A 23,279-nucleotide genomic window follows, 5' to 3' on the forward strand; every position below is an offset into this window, starting at 1 on the left:
GGGAAAAACTACACATGTCATGTAAAAATGACATTTGCATTCTTATAAAAATGCGTAGTTGTAGATTAGGACAAACCATTTGTGATAAATGTATGAGTATGACACATTTCATGTATTTATGAAATACATCCAATTTATTTAAAAAATGTCTCACTTCATATTAAGTGTCTTTGACTATGTACTAGTATTTACATTCATCATTTGATACAATGCACTTATTGTGTAGGCCCACATACGTGTTTTACACTGTACATGTATTTGAAAATCTGTAATTAATTTCTGTAATCATATCTATAATTACACTGTTGACCCTTCCCTTACACCTTAACCCACCCTTAAAGGCCCGTTCACACCAAGGACGATAACTATAATGATAACGATAAAGATAGAATTCTAAAAATCGTTCTCCATATTAAAGAATAACAGAGTTCACACCACAACTATAACGATAAAGATATGAGGAACGATATCGTTGGGATCACTTTCAGAACGATTTTTTTCCAGCTGTCGAACGATAAAACACTGACAGCCAATCAGAATCCACTCTAATTTAAAGGTCTAGCGCATTTAAAATGGATATGGATCATCCGGACGCGCGCGTGCTTAGAATAAAAAGACCGTTATCGGTCGTTGGTGTGGACGCATATATAGTTATCTTTATCGTTATCTTTATCGTTATCTTTATAGTTATCGTGCTTGGTGTGAACGGGCCTTAAACCTAACCACCACACCAGTCCTAACCTTACCCGTATCTCACCATAATAGAAGCAAAACATTTTTGCAATATAAACAAGAACACAATAAGTACATTGTACCTTATAAAACATTATGTAAACACATAAAGATACCTCTATAAAGTGTGATAAAAAAAATATTTCTACAAGTCTGAATTATCTGTAAATGCAATAATAAAATACATTTTAGACTTAGTTTTCATTTGTAAGTGCACTGACGTTTTAAAGGGAAAGGGTGATGAATGCGTTATTTTCTTTATATGTAATGAATATTTTCTTCAGGGGAACAAAAAAGTAGATATTTTGAAGTATGTATCAGCGATTTGTTCATATAGTGAAAGTCAGTGGGGCCCAAGACAACACTGGACCTCACTGACCTTCCTTTCATTATATCCCTTTCACAATATATAAACACTTCACAATAAGGTTCAATTTGTTAACATAATCCATAGGTTTCATGACAATGAAAAATACTTTCACATTGATCATTTATTAATTTGTGATAATATCTTTCACTAAAACAAAAACATTCCAAGTGAAAAAGTGAATGTATTAAAAAATCAAATCCAATGCAAATCAAGCCAGTGGAAATACATATATAAGAACTCATCCCGGCAAGCTGACATCCTTCACTCAGTCCAACTATGGCACTGCACATCCCTCTGCTTCTCACCTGTGTTTTTTTCTCCAAAGGTAAAGTGTGCACAGTCTATTTTAAATGTGTACTATTTGTTTCTGCTCAACAATATACAAACTTATTCTGCATGTTTGTTTATTTAAGTATATAAGATACAAATAGGCATTAAGATTGGTGCTTCCTTTTGTAAACAAATTCACACTGTATTATTTCAATGATTTATTTATCTAATTTTTCAGCACTGTCACTGAGGTGTAATGGATGTCCAGGCCTATCAGGAACATGCATACAAAGTTCAATAACCTGTCCATCTCGTTGTGGCTCCAAGACCACAAACGTATACGCATGTAAGAATAACACGATTCTGAAAAATGTGTAAGTTAGGGTTTTTGTTACTGAAGGGGTTTTAATGTTGGTCTTTGTAGATGGCAGAAAAATAGACAGTATCAGCATGAAGACCTGCGGAGATTTAAATGTGTGTGTCAATGGGAGCATGAATTCTGGACAAAGCAAAGTGACCCTCAACTCCCAATGCTGTAATGCAGATTTATGCAACTCTCTAAATGCACCAGGTTAGTGAGTATAGGTCTTTTTTTCTTTTGACATTATTTTATATTATCAGTAGTTTTTATTTATTTATATTAATTTATACTATTTATAATTCATATATCACGACAAGAGGTTGAGGTAAATTTGATTTATTTCATCATCATTTATTTATTTATTTATGTAACCTGTACAGACTTGCCACAACAGTCTCTCAACGGGAAGCGATGTTTCACCTGCAATGGCACTGACTGCTCAAAACCGTTGGCTTGTGAGGGCGATGAGACTCAGTGCTTTATTACATCAGGTGAAGCAAGTTTTGTTTTTGTTTTATTGAATATATGCATAGACAGAATACCACTGAAAATGATTGGTAATTTTTATTTAGGACATCAAACTTTACACCAGCTCTTCTTTTTCTCTCAGTTGACATCAGTGGCAAGAACGTGATCATGAAAGGATGTTCAAGCAAGTTGTTCTGTGGGCTCAACGCAACACAATCTCTGGGATTACCCGTTCAGGGCTATGGCTTTGGCGTTTACATGAAATGCTGTGAGGGAAACCTGTGTAACGCTGCTCACAGCTTGAGAGTTTATTTTGTGATGCTGGTACCTCTTCTCTCTCTATTTGTGTTCTGATACATGCTGAAACAACCAACGATTTCTTTTGCAAAACATTTGTAATCTAATGCAATTACTTCAATACATTTTAACGTTTGGTTTGGTTTTGGGACCAGTTTCTTGTGTTTGGAAGTTGGCTGTCTGAATGAGACTCAGGTGATTCACAACAGTTTTTTTTTGTTTTTTTAAAACTTGTCAATAGACAGGAGGAGATGGAGACCTCTGGTGGTGGAGGAATTTGTATAAGAAATAATTATTTTAATTAAGAATGCTTTATTTACTCTCCAGACTGTTCAAAATGTTCTTGTTTTTCATGTCTTTATGTATATCTTTTGTAAACAGTTTCATAGCATTGTACACTGTAAAAAAGAAAGAAAGTTGCAGCTACCTTAAATTTTTAAGTACAGTCAACTTGGATGTTTAAGTCATTTAAACTTACATCACATTAAACTGACTTAAATGAGTTGAATCTTGTATAACTTATAAAAAAGTTGAAAATTGCTTAACTTATTTTGATGAGTTAAAGCAATGTAAAATCATATGTTGTCATAACTTATTGATCATATCGTTTTTACAGTGTACCGTTAGCAATATAGCTAAAAGGCTTATGGGAAACTACTAAGCCAACCTATAGTTTCATACAAATTCTGGAACTTTATGGGGCTAAAATAAATGATTGTAAAAATTATTTTAAAGGGGTTGTATCATCATGACAAACTACTGTTTTCCTTGAATGTTTGAAGAAGAAGAAAACAATACTGAAAAAAGCTCCAGGACCTAAAACCGGTCACACAGAAACACAACAGTGCAACCATTTCCATAAGAAAAAATGCTAAATAATATCTGTAGAGACGCGAAGCTTATGGATTTGACTCTGCCAATGTTGGTCCTTTGTATAGACCGATGGTTAAATTACAGTCATTACCATAAACTGCTATTATTTGTAGCATTAAAGAAAGATTAAAATGCAGGCCTGCAACATAAAAGTAAAAGAGAAGATAAATATTTCATATTTTTTTTAGTTCTGGTTCAAAAACAAACACGTGTAAGGGAGGGAGAGATGAAGAATTCATGTTATTTTACGTTTTTATTGTATAGAACAGAGATAAACAGGAACGAAGTGGGAGAAAAGGAGGGAATATGATCATGATGTGACCTCATCCTGTGCTACATGTGTATATATATTAAATACAAAGCAATCCTGTACAGAATTGTGTTTGTGATGATTACTTTGCTTTCATGTTTTGTTTTATAGCAAAACATTTAACAATAATCTACTTTTTTTTTTGTCTACACAACATTTCCCCCCTTGTAATTCAGTCATTTTCTGTTAATACCTAGTCATACAACACACAGGCCATACAATGGATGAGGTCACATCATGATCATATTCCCTCCTTTTCTCCCACTTCTTTCCTGTTTATCTCTGTTCTATACAATAAAAACGTAAAATAACATGAATTCTCCATCTCTCCCTCCCTCACACGCGTACTATATTCTCATACCAGTATCAATCAATAAACCAACAAGTTTCAAGTCTTCAGATTCACTGTAAAAACTAGAAAATTATAATTGTGACACGTTGGCAACTTTTTTTTTTTTTTTTTTTTTTTTTTTTTTTGAGGGAACAATATTAGTTTCAGCATGTTTCATGTTTCTGAGGGATGTAGTCTCCTGTCCCTCCCTTCTCATCTCAGTCTGAGCTCAAATCAAAATGGCACAGTTTATCCTCTTTATTCTTATGAGTACACTTTGCTACAAAGGTAATTGTTAGTTTTTATTATTATTTAGTACTAAGTGTAAATTATTTTGTTGGCTTTGCTGTCCTGTTATAGTATCAATGTAGTAGGCCTAGACATTAACATCAATAATGTATTTCCTTAAGATTTACTTTGCATTATGCCATATTTTCTGAAATGATATGCTTTGACCATACTTTTCTAAAAGAGCAATTTATTTTTAAATGTTTCAAATTGCAGTGCTTAAAGATTTATTTAGACTTGTTCAATTTCAGCAAATTCCCTAACTTGCTATCAGTGCATTCCTGAGACGTCAACTAAATGCGTTGAAACTAAAGTAGAGTGTCCTGTCGGTCAGTGTGGGACCATGAAAACCACATCTTATACAGGCAAGTTTTGTGGCAGACTCAATATCTGAACTGAAATTCACTCTGTCTTATGTTTTAAAAACGTGTCCAATGTAAATTTCTACTGTAGGAAACAACAAATTGGCTGACATGATTATGAAGAACTGCTCCGTGACTCAACAATGCGTGACTGCATCTGTAAACTTTGGAATTACAAATATAGTTATGAACAATGAGTGCTGCGGCACTAACCTGTGCAATAATAATAACCAAAGCATACCAGGTACGTTTAACACAAGAGATTATAATATATACATAAGAGTCAAGCATTTGATGCTTTAATTATGAGAGTAGGCTAGCCTACACAGCATATGTTGTTGCTTTAATTATGCATATTTCATAGAATCGCCCAGTAGGATCCCAAATGGAATAGATTGCTACACCTGCAATGGAGAAGACTGCTCATCAACTTTACCTTGTGTTGAAGACGAAGATCATTGTATCAAGGCAACAGGTAGGATAAAACACAAGACGAGTAGTGAGATAAAAATGGTCAGTCTGAGTAAACAAAGCTCTATTGAATTATTAATATTATTATTTCCGAACCACACGTAAAGTGCAGAAAAGGGACTGAACGCATTTCACTGTTTTAAGGGAATCTTAATTAGCCTAGATTAGATTTTTACATTCAATAGTGTGTGTGTTTGTGTCACACACACACACGCACACACACGCACACACACACACACACACACACACACACACACACACACACACACACACACACACACACACACACACACACACACATAGGCTATATATTATTCTTCTAATAATATATTAAATATTTTCTATAAATAATAAAATATATTCTTATATATTCTTATAAAAATACTTTTTAATGCTGTTCTTTTGAAACTCCAATTCATCAAAGAATCCTGAAAGGAAAAACAATCATGGTTTACACACACACACACACACACACACACACACACACACACACACACACACACACACACACACACACACACACACACACACACACACACACACACACACACACACAATTAGCACAACTGTTTTCAAAAATGTTTCTTGAGCACCAAATCAGCAAAGATTTCTGAATGATCATGTGACACTGAAAGCTCCTGAAAATTCAGCTTTGCCTTCACAGAAACAAATAACTTTTTAAAAAAATCTAAATACTAAAATCGAAAACAGCTATTTTAAATTGTATTAAATAAATTGAGAATTCTTAAAAAATATATATCTTAACAACACCCAAAATGTTGAAAGGTATTGTAGGCTACATTAGATTGCATTAGAAAACTGAGGTTAGATTGGTTTTAAAAAGGTTGGTTAAATATAGGAGATATAATGTGAGCTTAAGGGAATTTCTGACATAACATGTCATAGGAGAATGCTCTGCGGGCGATGGAACGGCTCACTGCCCCAAATAATATTTTTTGTGCCATTGTTATTGACATCAACAACAGTCATCATCAGTTGTTTGATCACATTTCTTCTTGCTTTCTTCTTAAAATAACAGAATGACTGTGTGATCCTTTTCATTCCCCTGAATTTATCCTACCATTTAATCAACAGTGAATACTGATGGACAGAAGATGATAATGAGAGGATGTGCAACCCGAAGTTTCTGTAGTGGTGACCTGTCCACCCAGATCGGCCAGTCCAGCACATCATCAGTGGACCTGACCTGCTGTGAAGGACCTCTCTGTAACAGCGCTCAAACCGTCACTCCGGGACGCTGCTTTCAGCTGGGGCTTCTGATGCATGCCATCGTACAGATGTCACTCTGAGCTTCCAGTTATGTCATGATGCTCTTTGAGGCTTCAATTCTACTAATAAATAAATAAAATCCAACCAACATTCTTATATGTTGGTTGTATTAATTACAAATGCTAATAAAGTATGCTGTTAAAGCCTGATCCTGCTTATGAAAGTATAGAGCGTGTGAGCATCGGTGTTACAGAATTTTTGTCAAGCTGAAATTTTCATTTAGACAATTTTGCTTCTAGCAATATTCACAAAAATAGCTATAAAAAATCTGCAAGCAATGGTCAGTAACTTTATTGCTTTGGTTAGAACCTGTTCTTCAGAAACTGGTGTGTAACAGAATACTTGTTTGCTGATATTTTCCTTTTAAGAGGGTGTAGATTTTCTAAATGGAATTAAGTTTCAATACACTAATATATTGTTGCACAAATCTTTTATGCCTTGGGTCTCTGAATTGTCTTGGACAAAGGAAATGAAATCTGATGATCTCAAAGCATCTTGTTTCACCTCTTTTTTTTGGTGCTTTTGCTTACTTTATTATATATGCGCACACATACCTTTCAAAACTTTGGGGTGGGTGAGAAGATTTTCAAGAAAGCCACATTTATTTGATCAAAAATACAGTAATATTGTTCATTATTATAATTTAAAATAAGTTTTCTATTATATATTCATATATTTCGATATATATCTTAAAATGTCATTTATTCATGTGATGCAAAGCATATGAATTTTCAGCATCATTTCTCCAGTCTTCAGTGTCACATGATCATTCAGAAATCATTCTAATATGCTGATTTCTTATTATTATCAGTGTTGGAAATAATTGTGCTCATTTATATTTTTGTGAAACCATCATTTCCATCGTTATTTCCCACCAGGATTTAAGTAAAAGACAATTTTTTGATCAATTTAATGCATCCTTGCTGAATCAAAATGTTATTTAAAATTAAAATCTTGCGGACCCCAAACTTTTAAACAACAGTATGGCAAGTAACTGCATTTCTTAAACCATTTGGCCTGATTATTTTTAGGTTAAATTTTGATTTTAGCATGCCAAAAAAGCATTCCTCTGAATTTACACGATTTTACAAATCAGAATATGACCAGAAAAAAAAAAAACACCAGAGTAAAAACATTGTGTTAAATTATTTTTTTTATCCACTTACATGAAATTACATATTTTCCCTCCAAATAACATTTATGCTTGGGTGTTCTGTATGAAAATTCCAGAGACATGACACAAAGCTAGCCAGCCCAACAGTACTCCCTTTCCTCCCCACATTAACTACTTCATAGCCACATGCAAATTAGGCAAGTATCAAAAGAAATGAATGGAAAAAGGAAAAACAAAAACCATTATTGGAAAATTTAAATCACACTAGTATTTCCTACTGCGCTGCTTGAACAGTCATACAGTAACAGTATCAAGCTTATGTGCTCTTTGTTCTTAGGGTCCTCTATACCTCGTAATTAACAGGGAATAATAAGTAAATGCCATTTGCCGGGCACCAAATGCCTGGAATAAGAAACTTGAAAGTGACAATAAATGGAATGTAACCTTTTTTTTTTGCCCATCATTTTACATGACGCGCGAGCGAGCAGCTCACTATTTGACGTGTGACGCTGCCGTTGCTTCTTTCCTAGCTAAAGACTAGCACTGCTATCCCCACCTCTACTCGAAGACAAGGGCTGTTTATAATGCAGATGCTAAATCGCAGGTGTACATAATGACCATGACAAATACACACTCCTTGACGGAGATTTACATACAGTATACGAATAACAAAAGGGTTTGACTTGCAACTTTGCATGAGCTGAGAACTTGCCCTCACCCACATTCTTCCACGCTAATGCGAAAACCTAGAGCTCACCAAGGAGAAAACAAGGTTAACAGCAGACGAAACTCATCCCCCTCCCAGCCCCCTGCCCCAACCGCATCCCGACGCCCACCCGCCCCCTATTTAACCCATCCCACCCACCTCCCATTACACAAATCCTTAGAAAAAACCCCCACAATGGCATGGAAGGAAGAAAGCAAGGAAGGCGCGAGAGTAAAAGAACTAAAAGAGACAGAAGTCGACGATGAGGTGGTCTCAGTGTTGATGGTGAGCTGGAACGATGGCAGGTGAATAACAGGGGAAGGACGGACAGAGTGAGACTCAGTTTTCCCGGCCCTCCTCGGTGTCTTCGCCGTCGCCCTGGTTATCTGAAGTCCACAGCTGAAAAATAAGAGGAGACTAGTTAGTCATGAACACCTAAAAACCTGCTTCTATTAAGAGTGTTATGTCAAAAAAGGCTGAATGCCAAAACACTTACATATAAACTGAGTTGTCAATAAAAAAATATTAAATGAATGATATAAAATAAAATTAATAATGATTTTAGCAACTTGCTACAATAATAAATTCATATCTAGTGCAAACATGTATAACATGTACAAATGAGTAAATGTGTACTTTGTCATCAAATATTTATTATTTTTTACATTTATTTATTATCTTAAGCTAAACTTGTTCTCACATTTTTTTACAGTCTTATTTTAAGTCTTAAGCTAAATTTGTTTTTATACTATCCCTTTAAAATAAAATAGCAAATATTGATGCGATTTAATTTTTTTTTTTTTTTTTTTTTTTTTAAACTAATAAACATAAGAGACATTTACATTATTGTGGCAGCTAAGTATATGTACTTTACATAACACACACCCACATATAAATAAAATTGTACAGCCCTAATATATATACAGAAGTGAAACATCTGTATAAATATATCAGATATTTAATATATATATATAAAACCTCTGATATATTTAAACACACATTTTACTTCTGTAAAATATATATATATATATATATATATGTATGTGTGTGTATATGTATTAGGGCTGCACGATTAATCGCAATTAACATGAAATATTTTTTCTTTAACCTGCTACTAAAAATAAAACTCACTGTCAAGTTGTCCCGCAGTAGCTGCATGATCAATGTGCTGTCTTTGTATGATTCTTCATTCAGTGAATCGAGCTCTGCAATGGCCTCATCAAAAGCCTAGGAGAAAAAGATCAACCAGAAACAAGATGAGTAATATATGAGTATATTATGTATTCATAATATAATTGTGGGTAACACTAATATTTGGCTCATTCGCCTGCATGCGTGTGGGTGTTAACCTTACCGTTTTGGCAAGCTTACAGGCCTGCTCGGGCGAGTTGAGAATCTCGTAGTAAAATACGGAGAAATTGAGCGCAAGGCCCAGACGAATGGGGTGTGTGGGCTGCATCTCTGCCTTGCTGATTTCAAAGGCATCCCTGTAGGCCTCCTGTGAATTGGCAATGATAGCTGGAGATACAAAGAGGAAAAATATATTTATGTAATTGCATGCATTCAGGATTTGATCATTAAAAAACAATTAGTTTAAGCTTAAAGAATAAACAGCTTAACTGGCAATATTGTGTCTGCAATGTTAGTATCTAAAAAAAATTTTTATTTGCAATCATGCAGATTTAATAAATGTTTGATTTTGGAAAATTGTTGTGATATTGTTTAATTAATAGATAAATAATTAATATAATAATTATATTGTAATTTTATAATGTTATATTGCAACAGGAGAAAAACAGTATTTCAATCATAGTCCTGTTTGGTGAACCCGGCCCGCACTCGCAGTACAGAACGTCCAACCCGTTATCTGACAGCAGCATTTAACGTGCATCCATCGTGTAAACAATACAAAACTTTTGCCAAGGCCTACATGTGAACAATCTGCCCATATTGCCACTTTTGAACAAATCACACAATAGGCTATACAGACGCATATAGCCAAATATGAGCCTTTACTGTCATATAAGGGATATTTTAGAGGATTAACTGCATTTAAATGTGGTTGTCTCTCCTGAAATTACCAGCACGAAAAATAAAACTTTTTATTAAAATTGTGAATAGATTATATAGCCTACAGCAGGGCTATTCAATTAGCTTTAACCGAGGGCCGGATTACTAAATCGAAAAGTTGAGGAGGGCCGGTGGGTTTAGCTTATTTATTGAAACATAACAGTATCAATAAATAAGCTAAAGTAAACCTAAAGAAAAAGTATTGTATTTACTTGGAAATGTGGAATGGCAGATTTATAAGACCATAATAAATAACTTATTTACAGCTTTGTACAAATAAATGAATTATACAAGATCATGGCTATTGGCAAGTATTATTTTATTTATAATTATTATAGGCTTAAATGAAAATATTCTGACAGTGAGACTTGGTAACCACAAGTAAAACCATGCATGGCTACTCACTCACTACAACTGTATAAAAAAATGCCTAAACACAGGTAAAAACTACACACAATGAATTATATATTCCTACCCACCTAATAAATCTAATGCAATATAAATTACTATAAATATTCCAAATTTCTGCACAAACCATGGTAAATTACTACAGTACATTCATGGTCTGTTTTCCTCATCAGTCATGTTGGGGATGTTGAGGCTGTTTCATCTGACTTTAAACCAGTTAAATCATTGAGTGATTCGTGGTTTGTAACAGAGAGGTGTGTCGAATTGAACCGCTTCTCACTGGATGTCACAATGCTGTTTAATAATGTTGTCAGTCTGCGACCGGGAGTAAACGCAACTCCTTTAAATATTATTCCACCCGTTTCATCAAATATTAGCAGTTCACCTGAGCAGGACTCTGTTTTCAGACAACATTGACAACACTTTCTGCCCTAATCCAGTGAAATGACATTTTACATTAACATTTTCCACTAGGGGGCGTTAAAGCACAAACTTTGAAGTTATTATGATTAAAAGTACAGTAGGCATGGTTTCACAGACAGGGCTTAGACTAACCCAGGATTAGGCTTTAGTTTAATTAGGACATTTAAGTAGTTTTTATAAACGTGCCTTAGAAAAAAAACATGCATTTTGAGACAAAACAATGGCACTGACTTAAGACATGTCAGAGCAAGTTGCTTTCAATTCAAACATGCATTTTAGTCCGGAACTAAGCTTAAACCGTGTCTGTTAAACTGGGGGATAGTGTTTTACAAAGCTTGCACTAAGGACTTTTAAAATTAAAAAATAAAAAGATGCAATATTCTAACAGTCATTTGTTAGCTATTCCGATCATCCAACCAGGGATACCGTTTAAAATTAATTTATTATTTACCTTATTTAAATCATACCAGAAATAATTTTGCAATCTGCCAACTTTCAGTTAATCTCACTCAAAACTTTTAATTAGTGTTAACTTTATGTTATTGGTGAGTACTAAGGATCTGTATTAGATGGTGTCACTGAGACTTCTAAACAACCGATTCAAAAAAGGGAATTATATTCCTTTGCCTTCTTCAGATGGAACAGGAATGTGACAAGCTGTGAAGCAGCGCTGGAGCTCCACCCACCCACACATGGGCTCGCATTCATTCAGTAAGGTGGGTGGATTCACATGTCTGCACCTGTTCCAATGAAGGAAGGAAATCAGACTGCTAACCATTTCCCTCGTAGACCTAAAGACCCTCCTTTTATTTTATTTTCTCTCTCTCTCTTTCCCATAAGTGAATCCTACGCTCTGAGAGTTTGTCAACCTCCTGGCACAGGAAGGCAGCAGCAAGAGTCTTCCTGTTATGCACACTGCAGGCCTGTTCCTTTCTGACTCTACCAAGACAGACAATGGCGAGCAAACCATTTTAAGGTTTATATAGAATCTCCTCTAAATAGAACCAGCCTGTGAACATAGTAAGATAACTCTATGTCTGGTAATTACTGTACAACTATCAAAAAAAATTGGGGTCAGTAAGATTAACCAACACTACCATTCAAAAGTTTGAGGTCAGTACCTTTTAAACATTTTTTTTAATTTAGTCTCTTTCTCACCAAGGCTGCATTTACTTGATCAGTACAGTAAAATAGTAATATTGTTAAATATATATACAATTTATATAACTAATATATATATATTTTTTGCATCATTACTACTGTCTTCAGAGTCACATGATCCTTCAAAATCTAATATGCTGATTTGGTGCTCAAGAAACATTTCTTCTTATTATTATTGTTATATTAAAATAATACATTGAAAACAGTTGTGACGCTTAATATTTTTGTCAAAAATGGGATACATTTTTTTCAGGTATCATGGATAATAAGAAAGTTCAAAAGAACAGCATTTAATTAAAATACTATATTTTGTAACAAAGTAAAACACTTTACTTTCATTTTGAGGCTAAATTTGTTACATTTACTACTGAATTATTCACTGTGGGAGCCAAAGTTTATGAATGGCCCCCAAAAACAGATCCTCTTCAGAGATTTCCACCCCCTTACTTCCTCTCCAGCTTGGCTTCGTGTCAACAGTTTGCGGAAACGCTACATTTTTAGCAGAAGTTAGTATGTACATTGGCATGTGGTGGAGACTAGTCACTACCGCAGCTTTGAGAGCCATGCAGCATATTGTTCAAATGCCTACATGACTAACTAGCTAACATAATCTTGCATTGTTCACAGGGTTTAAAGATATAAGGGGTGCTTTCCCACCTAGTAATTTAAATAGACTAAATTCACTGCAGAACTTCAATTTTAAAAGACAATTTAAGGACACAAAATAATATATTTGTTTTTGCCCATTCAACGAAAGTCAATTAAGTCCACATCCACTGGACCCCATTGACTTTCACTGTATGGATTAAAAAATATCTCTCAAGATATTTTTTGTGTTCCACAGAAAAAAGTCAGTCATTAAGATTTGAAACGGAATCTAGGTAAGCAAATAATGACTTTTTGGTGAACTATCCTTGCAAAATTAAGGACAGACTTAACAGAATGGCTTACAGTTTTTCTCCTCTCCCAGAGCCACCTCCGCTAAGTAGCGAAAGTAATCGCCTTTCATTTTCAGATAGAAGACTTTACTTTCAGCTGGGGTCGCCTTGGGGATGAGATACTTGTCCAGAAGAACCTATGACACACAGACAAAGGAGAAAAACTATATTAGCGGTTTGTCAAACGGTTTCACGTCCTGTTATCAGTGTGTATGAAGGAAAGGGGGAAGTTGTCCTGAGTAGAACAAAAGTCAACAGTAGTAAAGAAATGAACTGATAAGATAAGAGTTCTGCAAAACTCGTTTGACGACACGCTGTTGCAAAAAGAGGCCCAGGTGCCCAGAGGCCCTCTCGTCGCAAAATGTGTCCAGCACCGGGATGCCATTTTCAGTAAATTATCATGTAGTCCCAATAATGTGGTTTCTAGAAAATCTGCATTCTAAGCCTTTTAAAACAACAAACTTGGATAGATTTCAGGAGTGACAGACGCCTGACGGCTTGTGGCAGGACTGCAGTTTCACAGATGCTTCTGAGACTTTCTATTGCAGGGAGGGGGGGAAGGGGAGAATGGGAAAATTGACTACACCATGTGAGCTAGTGCTTGTGGAACTAGGTCATTGAGCTTGCTGGGCTTGTTTGCAGCACGACTGGCCTGATTGTTGCCACCCTGAACAGAACCACAGGGTCAACACTGCAATACATAAACTCCATAAACTCTCCAATGGTGCCCTAACAAACCACCTTAATGATGAAGGGAGTCTTATTGGATTCGATTGATTCTGTCAAGGTCATTCTTATGAATACTGTTCAGAGAGGCATATGGTTAAGGATCTCAGTGTTCTGTGACCTTGTTTGCATCAAATGTCAAAACGACAGGACTCTTTAGGTGCAAAAGAACCAAAAGAACCGTTCAGACATTCCAACTCAAATTAATCATTTAACCTTAAGTCACATGTCACTGATGAACCAATGACCTACTTGTGCTTTCAATGGTGGGGAGCAATGCATAGCATCGTTGTATTATGTAGCTCTTTATCCTGACACATACCCAGTTGAGGGTTTGAATAACCACTAACCCATAATCTTTTTCAAGCCGAGACATAAGGATGGGAGATCACAGTGGCTTGTGTCAGGAGAGCGGTTTCATTTTTTTATTTGATGTGTAGACACTAAACAGTGATGAAGTGATTAGTCTTCCAACTGCCACTCACATCCTCCACCATATTAAATGACACAAATGTAAATCTTTCGAAGGTGTGCTCACATTGGCGTCATTTCAGCAATATTTTGAAGGCAAAAGGGTCCACTGTCAATAGAGTAGTGATGTATAAAGCACAGCTCACACAGAAGTCACTTAACCAAGTAGCTTTCTGAATCCGCATGTTGTCCCGTGTCTCATGTTGAGAAATCTGCAAGTGGAAATATTTCACAGTCGAAATTCCCAATTGCATGGATTCCTATTGAACTGACCGGAGTTCGCCCACTAAAATTCGCTGAACAATGATAAATGTAACTGCACCTAAACTATGTCAGACAAGAGCAAATAATTTCCTAATGTACTACACAAAATGCAAAAGAACAGACCAACAGTTCCTGAAAGGAGATAAAGAAGGAGCTGAAGATGCATGCTATGATGGGAAAATTTCTGATTTCACAGATTGATTTTAAAAATTTCACACACATAAAAAAAAAAATCATAATAATAATAATATACATTGTTTATTTTTGTAATAAAAACATTTTAGTTTTTACTATTACTATATGGCTATTTATTAATGCCATGTGTCCACCAAAGCATTTTTTCCCGCATCTAGCGTATCTTTCCAATTATATTCAATGGGAGCGCCGCGTTTTTAAAAACGGCAGGAGGTGCTGAGCGTCTATATCACGATGAAGCGCTGAGACAGGGGGGTTTTAACGGTAGTCAAAAGTTGAAGAATGTTCAACTAATTTGGTAAAACTCAGCACTCATCAAGGTCAGTTTTTACCCAGCCGTCCAGAGTGGAGGAGGGGCGGGACAAATACCACATCAACCAACCGCCACATTCTGCTTGTACAACGTCAGATGACAACAACAAGCATAATTATTACTGAACTAAATAATTTAAAACAAAAGCCAGAGCAAATACTTTACATTGTATCAACATTTTTATATAGAAACAATACAGAAACAAACCATCTGTGAAATGAGATACTAGTAGCACTTCCGTGGATATTCCGTATCATAGCATGCAAAGCGTCTCAACTGAAAAAAAGCGTTGCGCTGCCAAAACGCTCAAGCGCCTAACGTTTTCAGCTGGCTAAAAACACTTTGGTGGACAAGCGGCCTAAGTATTCATTTCTTATTTGCAAACATTAAACTATAATTTTTTTATTTTGACTGAAAACAAAAGGGTGCTTGACACGCATTCCATTCTCAAATGCATGCTAAAGTGACCCAAACTCAGAACACATGCAAAGATGGAGTTTGTGTGAAGCAGCATTTCCTGCGAACCAAGCCGCTCTGAGATGCTGCAAACACTGGCAGATCATGAGCTGTTCGCAAGTAAGAACACAGTGCCGCGCTTCACCCTGAAACATGCAGCGCATGTACTACTTAATTAAGAAGAGAAGACTAGAAGACTTTGCGACTTGGTAATCACTCTAAGCCATATTGTGATTTTGGTTTTATTTTGATTAATTGTGTAGCTCTAGCTGAAGAGCAATAATTAAACAATTTGAACAATTTAGCCCTCACAACTAGAAGTCGACAGATAGTGGATTTTACAGATAACTAGGTAGCCACAGAAATTTCGGCTGCCAAAAATTGCATGAAAATGGCCGAAAATAATATGAGCCAAAAATAAATTGCGCCCCGCAAGTAATTTTTTATTTCGGCTTTGAAACAGTGCATCCCTACCGATAACGATAATCGACTGATAGTTTTTAAAATGGATACTATATGAAAACAAACATTACATTCCAAATAAAATAGTGTTGAACTTTATAACAAAAAAAACTTTTAATGTTACAAATGGACTATGTGTTACAAAGTGTTACCAGTTCATACAAATCTAAACAGTCATGCTTAATGATGGCCATCTTCAAAACAAACTCAAACTCACCTGTAGAAACGGCTCTTGTACTGTATAATGACAGTGGACCCTTCTCGACCAGTCCAACAGAAACTATGGGCATGGATTTTTGCCGATAACTAATTGTTCCAGCAATTGGTTATCGGTGCCAATTAATCGGCAAAACCTATCAATCGGTCAACCTCTACTCGTTACATCTGCACATGCAATAGCAACTTCTCTGAAATGCTCAAGATGGATTCAGGAGACCTAATCAGGAGTGCGTTTCCCAAAAGCATCGTTAGCCAACTATGGTCGCACGTTCAGCTGAATTACGTGAATTGATGTGCGACACAAAGAGACTACATTTTGTCAGTCACTTCGTTTCTATTGGATCAAAAAGTAGCCTATATTAAACATGGAAACAAAGGACTGAATGAGTATATTCAGAAACATTGAACATTATATAACAAATTCCTCATTCCACATAAAAACGGTCATCTTGAGAAAACTCATGGAAGAAGTCATGTGGTGTGCACTGTAAGTGTGAAACAGAGGTACACGTTCATGTACTTTTCTGATTGGCTTTGCATTGTACAGCATGCTTTTAGCGTGAAAAAACAACCACACCATTTGGCACTTAAATCTTGTCCCATCATGCTTGGTTAGGACATGGTGTAAAATGCAACATTAGGTTACATAATACGCAGGAATTCACATGACATCATAGTCTCGTTTCATTCTCCTAAATGCAAAAACAGTGAAGGTAAAGTCCATTTGGCTGTAACGTGGAGAGCTATGGGTCAGTGGCCCAAAAACAAGAGCTCAGCTGTTGTCATTATGGGATTAGAGGTGACTCAACCTGTATGGTAACACAGAGCCCTGTGGCCTTCAGCCACTTTCAAGCTATGTCCACACAAAGTTAATTCATTCTCTCCCTTCAGCTCTAACACATCAGGTAGCTTGGCCAAAACCCTTATTCTCCTTTGATTTTCTCTCATCTTCACCAAGAACTGGTGATGAAGAAAGATTAAGAAAACAAATATTGTCCAAACAAAAAGTCCATACATCTACAAGCAGCTGTAGTCAAGCATCCACTGTGCCCATGTTTGGTCCACAGCCACACTGCAGAGTTCAGCCGTCCTCATGTTCTCTGGAGGCCTCTTCACTTCCCACATCTCATTACATAGCCTCGTCTCTCCCACCCAAGCAGCTGCTAAAGTAAATTAGCTGCCTCTCTCACTTTGGCCGAATCCTTAGAATTAGTATGTTACTCAGGGGACTTGTCTTATGGCTTACTGAGCTGAAGTGGACTTTAAAAGTATGTCTTCTGTAATGTACTAGTAACAAATTCTTTCACAACTCACTGCTTTGTCACTGGTTCAATTGGTACTACTGCCAAAAAAAACAGGTGAGCTATAAATATATAGCCTATATATTAGTTACTATTGTTTTACTAACCTTTTTATGGCATTTATATTTTAATGTATTATTTATGAGTAATATTTTAGTTATACAAAGCTGTTTTCTTTTAGAGGTGAATCAAACCATATCCGTATGTAAATTCTTCAAAAAAAAAATCTTAAAAATGTAACAACTAGTTAATACCTCTGAAACGACTTTCATCACGTAGGATGTGGGCTATTTATTAAAGTTAACCCACTGATCAATAGATATTTAGCCACTTCCCTACTCAATTCATCAAGTCTGGCTCCATTTTGGGATGAAAATTACAACTTTTCATAATCAATTTCTTAATATACATTTTGTTCACATTGAACATAAGTGTTTTACTCTGAAATCCACTGCATTACAGAAAATGGACTGTCAACAAGGATTCACAATGACAAAATTTAGAGAAACATTTCACCCAAAATTCTAACATTACAGCTTTTTTTGTGAGCTTGCTATCTGTGAAGGACATCCAATTAAAAGTATACTGGTTTACAGGCATTGGACCAGCTAGAGCCTGTATCAAGGAAAACACACTAGCTTTTTTTGACCGCTACTTTTTCTTAAATGACACAAGGATACATTCCGGATAAAAAAAAGTGTTGTTTTTAAGTAAAACTAAAACTGAAATACATTCCGCACAATGTAAGGCAAGGATACAGAAACCTCATGCAATGTTAATTCTGTAGAGTCAAATTTATATTAAACTACAGGCTGAAGACTGAAACTGAGGTTAAATAGACTCTGACCCCTTAAATCTGTCATCATCCAAGGAGGGCTACAATAACTATCCCAGGGAAAGGACACCTGTGCATGCGCTAGAACAAATGAGATCAGGCCTGGACTAATAGGCTTGGCTGAAATAGGGCCTTGCTCATGATGAGTAATTAACACAAGCAGGATTATCAACCTATATTACCCACCAACACTTACTTGGAATAAAGAAACGAGGACAAGAGCAAAGGCGTGTATAGTGTGTATCCCTGGGTTAGAATGCAAGATATGCAATCCAAAAGATTGGGATTATCCCAGTTGTAAGATTCTTACCAGTACGTCATTGCAGATCTCCTTCAACTCCTTCTCGATCTTTTCCCGATATTCCTTGACCATTTGCTGCTTTTTATCGCTGCCCTCCGTCTTCTGCTCGATGCTGGAGACCACCCTCCAAGAGGAACGGCGGGCACCCACCACATTCTTGTAAGCCACCGATAGCAGGTTGCGTTCCTCGTTGGACAGTTCAATGTCACCCTCAGTGACAGCCTTCATAGCGGCTGCCATGTCATCATATCGCTCTGCCTGCTCGGCCAGCTTGGCTTTTTGCACTAGCTCGCTCTTGTCCATGGCTGCTCAGTGCTGAAGAGAAATAGTTACAGAGTTCAATCAGACACCCAATCTGAATTATTTTAGGTAAATTACAACTCCACCCCAAAGGTTTAGAGTTACACAAAAACAAGAGACATGTGACTAAATGCTGCTTTTAACTAAATCAATTCTACTGTACTAAATTAACTTAAACATCTTAATAATAATCAATAAGAATAATCCAAAAGAACATTAATCTATGCACTGTAATATTTAAACTCTTTGCTTGATTAGCCTTCTTTTGGATGCTTAAGTGGTGTCCTCTGACCGATTATTGGTTAGATGCTAAATCCACTGAAAATAGAAACTAAATAATCTGGACAAGCGGACTAGTATCACCCTTGCGGAAGTGCTGAAAAAATCAACAGCAGTGTGAATCAATTAGTTTGGCACAGGCAACACAGGACACCCAAAGGCTGCTGATGCTACTACTGACCATGCGTGCATATATTTAATCAATTGCTGATGTTGTATAACACAATACGTTTCATTCATTATACAACATGTCAAACCTACAATACATTTGTAGCTTTTAGACTTGAACCACAAAGCATTTTGCTAACATTCAAAGACAAATAAGTGGCATTCTTGTACACAGCTTTAAAAAAAAAAGTTAGGCCATAAGTATTTGCCCTCCAGGGTCGCATTACACTGCGAAGAAATATGCGGATGTGCTGATCTCGACAACCACGCCCAGTTCCCATAGTTACCCATTCATGCGCTTTACATATTGTGTCTTAAAGGGATAAATCACCCCCAAAACATGAACATTCTGTCATCATTTACTACACATCATACCGTGCCAAACCCATACGACTTCCATTATTCCCTGAAACACAGAAAAGAGATGCTTGGCAGAAAGACAGCCCCATGCGATGTTCGTCAATGGCGACTGAAGCTGTCATTCTGTCACATTCTGACTAATGTTCCACGAAAAGAAAAGGAAACAGTTTTGAAACAAAGTTAAATGTATAATGACAATTTAGGGTTAACTATCCCTTTCGAAGTTGCGAAGGACCGAAATATACGTCGCTGACCACACAAAGCTTTACCAGCAACACCATACTAGAGGTTCGCGACTTTATTACGTCTATATCATTGTGAAATGCACACAAGCAACACCAATTCCCCATTCAAGTGCCCAGTATGGCAAATGTATCAAGCTAATGTGTCATAGTAACATCAATTATCGCTGCCTTCATGATAAAACCAAGCTAGCTTGTTGGCTAAGCCATATGATGAAGGCAAGTCTGATCTGCCCTGCCCATTTCCATGGCCGACTAAACTCACAGCAGAAACCCGCTACTATTTCTAATGTCAAGAAACAGCCAATGCGTTTTAATGATTTGAACAATCTATATATGGAGGTAAGACTGATAAAGCAAATGGACGGCGCTGTTTGTCAGGCGGGTCTCTCGATTACCAATGCATGCTAAGAAAGCTCGCCTGATATTATCAACCAAATTACCCGAAATAGTCGAAGATAAATCAGTATACTTTTTGAATACATTACATGTGTTAACATGACAGGACCAAGTACAGCCGACTGAATTAATAATGTCAGAATAACGTTAGATATCTCAGACACGTGAAAGGCTTCGGCTTGTTTCAGCATAAAAAATGCACCGAAACAGTATTTTACACAAGGACGCACAAAGCAAACTGTTACTGATGATCGCATTAGGATATCAAACATAAAACGTGTGATTTTAGCGATGAATTGTAACTGTAAGCTCGACCACACCAAGAGGAAGAAACAAAAAGGGGCGGCCTAGATCTGCCAAGCGAAGGCTTATTGTTCATCTTCAGCACGTTAGCATCCTCAGCTACACAGTCCGGTGTATTGCATCGTCCATCGCCATTTAAATGTAATTTCTCATCGCGAATAATAAAACAATAAAACCAGAACTAACATGCCTGGCATGTATGCCGATCTAGCATATTCTCTTACCTGAGTGTCGGGGAATAACGATGGTCCTGTCGGAGCTAAGCTAACCGCGGCTCACAGCTGATTCTCACGGGCGCTCGGGCTAATCCACGGGGTTTCCCTCCAATCAGACCAGCCCCAGGAGCCGAGACAAGGCTGGGCCATGTGACGTCAAAGGTAACCAAGGCGACGGCTGACTTCAAGTTGTCTGTGATTGCACGAGAGCCAGTTCGTGATTCTGTGGTGCACCATTTTCCCTCCACTTTTCCTTCCCTCGCTCGCCTCATCACATGTCCTCAGCCTTTCCCTTTCTATCAATTATACCACCCAAGATCTGTCAGTCTAGGTTATGTTCCGTCATTATAATGTGACGTGTAACTCCCAAAAGAACGTAAAATATATTATTCTAGCGGCGTTGTATCGCGATGTGTCAGTTTTACCCCTGTTTACAAGTGTGCACTTGAATAAGATGGTTGGTTGGCTTATGAATGGCAAATATGATCGTTGCTTTGCATCTGCCATTTTGTGTTATGAGAGCACTCACATAATTCAGTGCTTTAAAGGGATGGTTCACCCAAAAATAAAAATGTTGTCATAATCTACTGACCCGCAGGTTGTTGCAAACCTGAATGAATTTCTTTCGTTTGCTGAACACAAAAGAAGATATTTTGGTAACATTAGTTAACTACCTTGGTTAACATGAACTAAGAATGAACTGCACTTCTACAGAATTTATTAATCTTAGATAATATGAATTTCAATATACTAATATATTATTAAAATCAAAGGTTGTATCTGTTAACATTAATGAATGCACCATGAACTAACATGAACATAAAATGAACTGCTGTATTTTTATTAACTAACATTAACAAAGATGAATAAATACAGTAACAAATGTATTGCTCATTGTTTGTTCATGTTAGTTAATGCATTAACTAATGTTAACTAATGAACCTTATTGTAAAGTGTAACCGATAGTTTGAAGAATGTCGGCATACCAAACAGTTGTGGGGGCACAATTGACTTATGGAATATTACTAAAACATGCTATGGAAGTCAATGGTGCGCCACAACTGTTTGGTTGCAGTCATACATATGTTTGGTTGGTTCCACATAACAAAGAAATTCATACAGTTGAGGGTGAGTAAATGATGGCAGAATGTTCATTTTTGGGTGAACAATCCCTTTAAGTTGTGTTAATAAAAATGTAGAGAGAATATTAAAAAAATCCTCCATTGTTTTCGCTTAAGAAGCAATTTCACTCAGATAAATGTCACAATTGGGGGAAAAATGCTATTGCAACTTCCGTTTCATACAAACTTTATAATTTTGTGTTGTGGCATTAACTGAACTATGCATATATCTGTATTTGCAACTAGGCAGTTGAATTGAATTTATTTTCTTGTGGAAAAACATGAAATCGGGACTGTGTGGAGCCTATCACAAGCAAAATTAGAACACAGGTCATACACAGCTTGCTTGGTAGAAGAGGAGCTATTTTTGCACCACTCCAGTTTGTTTCCATTGGGAATGAGTCTATTTTCTACATTGTCACATGTCCTCCCATCAGATATGCATTCAGTAACCTATTTCAGGGCAAAATTCTGTATTATTGGTGCAAGTTAAGTCCACGGTGAGAGCGAAGCATTGTGCAACCAGTGTATGCATGTGTGCTACTGTAAATGCAACCGCAGTTTCACTCGAATGTGAACAGTGATTACAGATTTTGTTGTGTGACAAGTAGGGCAGGTTTTTCAGTTTACTTAAAGTCACACCCAGTACAGCACTCAGAGCATGACAGTTCAAAATAATGCGATTGTCACTCACTTAGGCTTCGTTTGATGCTATCGTTCGTACACTCCTGTGTGGTTATGTCAGTGCACTAAAAAGAGAAAACTATGCAGAGAACAATGTGAGTGAGTCAGACAAAATGCCAAAGTCTTTGGAAAGGGTGCAGATGTCTTTTCCAAGAACAATAGGCTCATCTCCCTGCTACTTGCCATTATCAAACACTTAAAAGTATTATATGCTCATGATATATAACATCTCGATGACAGGAATACAAAGGCACTTGACACCATAGAACAAAACATTTAAGTATTTAAGTAAACTGTAACCAAAGATCATTCTTAGATTTAAACATAAAATGTGTCATTTTAAAGATGAATTTTACCTGTAAGTTTGACCACACCAGATAACAAACTAAGAGGAATAAGGCGCAACCTAGATCTCTAGATAT

At 36.5% G+C, this 23,279-nt stretch overlaps 4 protein-coding genes across 4 annotated transcripts in view; 3 read left to right on the forward strand and 1 right to left on the reverse strand.

Moving 5' to 3' along the window:
* Positions 1 to 1,822: 1,822 nt before the first annotated feature.
* On the forward strand, positions 1,823 to 2,555 carry LOC307172681 (uncharacterized protein; the record flags this gene model as incomplete). The annotated part of the gene is made up of 3 exons (XM_079895231.1): positions 1,823 to 1,943; positions 2,114 to 2,224; positions 2,344 to 2,555. The coding sequence occupies 3 exons, from the start codon at positions 1,823 to 1,825 to the stop codon at positions 2,553 to 2,555; spliced, it is 444 nt and encodes a 147-aa protein (XP_079751357.1).
* Positions 2,556 to 4,212: 1,657 nt separating this feature from the next.
* Positions 4,213 to 6,591, forward strand: negaly6 (neuromast-expressed gpi-anchored lymphocyte antigen 6). Its single transcript, XM_079895855.1, has 5 exons — positions 4,213 to 4,300; positions 4,552 to 4,665; positions 4,754 to 4,906; positions 5,027 to 5,137; positions 6,229 to 6,591. The coding sequence occupies exons 1-5, from the start codon at positions 4,252 to 4,254 to the stop codon at positions 6,441 to 6,443; spliced, it is 642 nt and encodes a 213-aa protein (XP_079751981.1). The 5' UTR covers positions 4,213 to 4,251; the 3' UTR covers positions 6,444 to 6,591.
* Positions 6,592 to 7,558: 967 nt separating this feature from the next.
* ywhabl (tyrosine 3-monooxygenase/tryptophan 5-monooxygenase activation protein, beta polypeptide like) lies at positions 7,559 to 21,569 on the reverse strand. The gene is made up of 6 exons (XM_079893624.1): positions 21,062 to 21,569; positions 18,796 to 19,101; positions 13,257 to 13,380; positions 9,598 to 9,761; positions 9,375 to 9,470; positions 7,559 to 8,642 (listed from the first exon to the last, which is right to left on the reverse strand). Exons 2-6 carry the CDS (start codon positions 19,087 to 19,089, stop codon positions 8,583 to 8,585), a joined length of 738 nt encoding a protein of 245 aa, XP_079749750.1. The 5' UTR covers positions 19,090 to 19,101; positions 21,062 to 21,569; the 3' UTR covers positions 7,559 to 8,582.
* rps19 (ribosomal protein S19) overlaps positions 17,371 to 23,279 on the forward strand; it is a 236,409-nt gene continuing 230,500 nt past the window's right edge. Inside the window, exon 1 of the mRNA XM_079893626.1 lies at positions 17,371 to 17,375. The gene's annotated coding sequence lies outside the window, so the exon portion shown is untranslated. The remainder of the gene's footprint in view (positions 17,376 to 23,279) is intronic.

The sequence above is a fragment of the Squalius cephalus genome (assembly GCF_949319135.1).
Source record: "Squalius cephalus genome assembly, chromosome: 15".
In the NCBI taxonomy this organism is placed as follows: Eukaryota; Metazoa; Chordata; class Actinopteri; order Cypriniformes; family Leuciscidae; genus Squalius; species Squalius cephalus.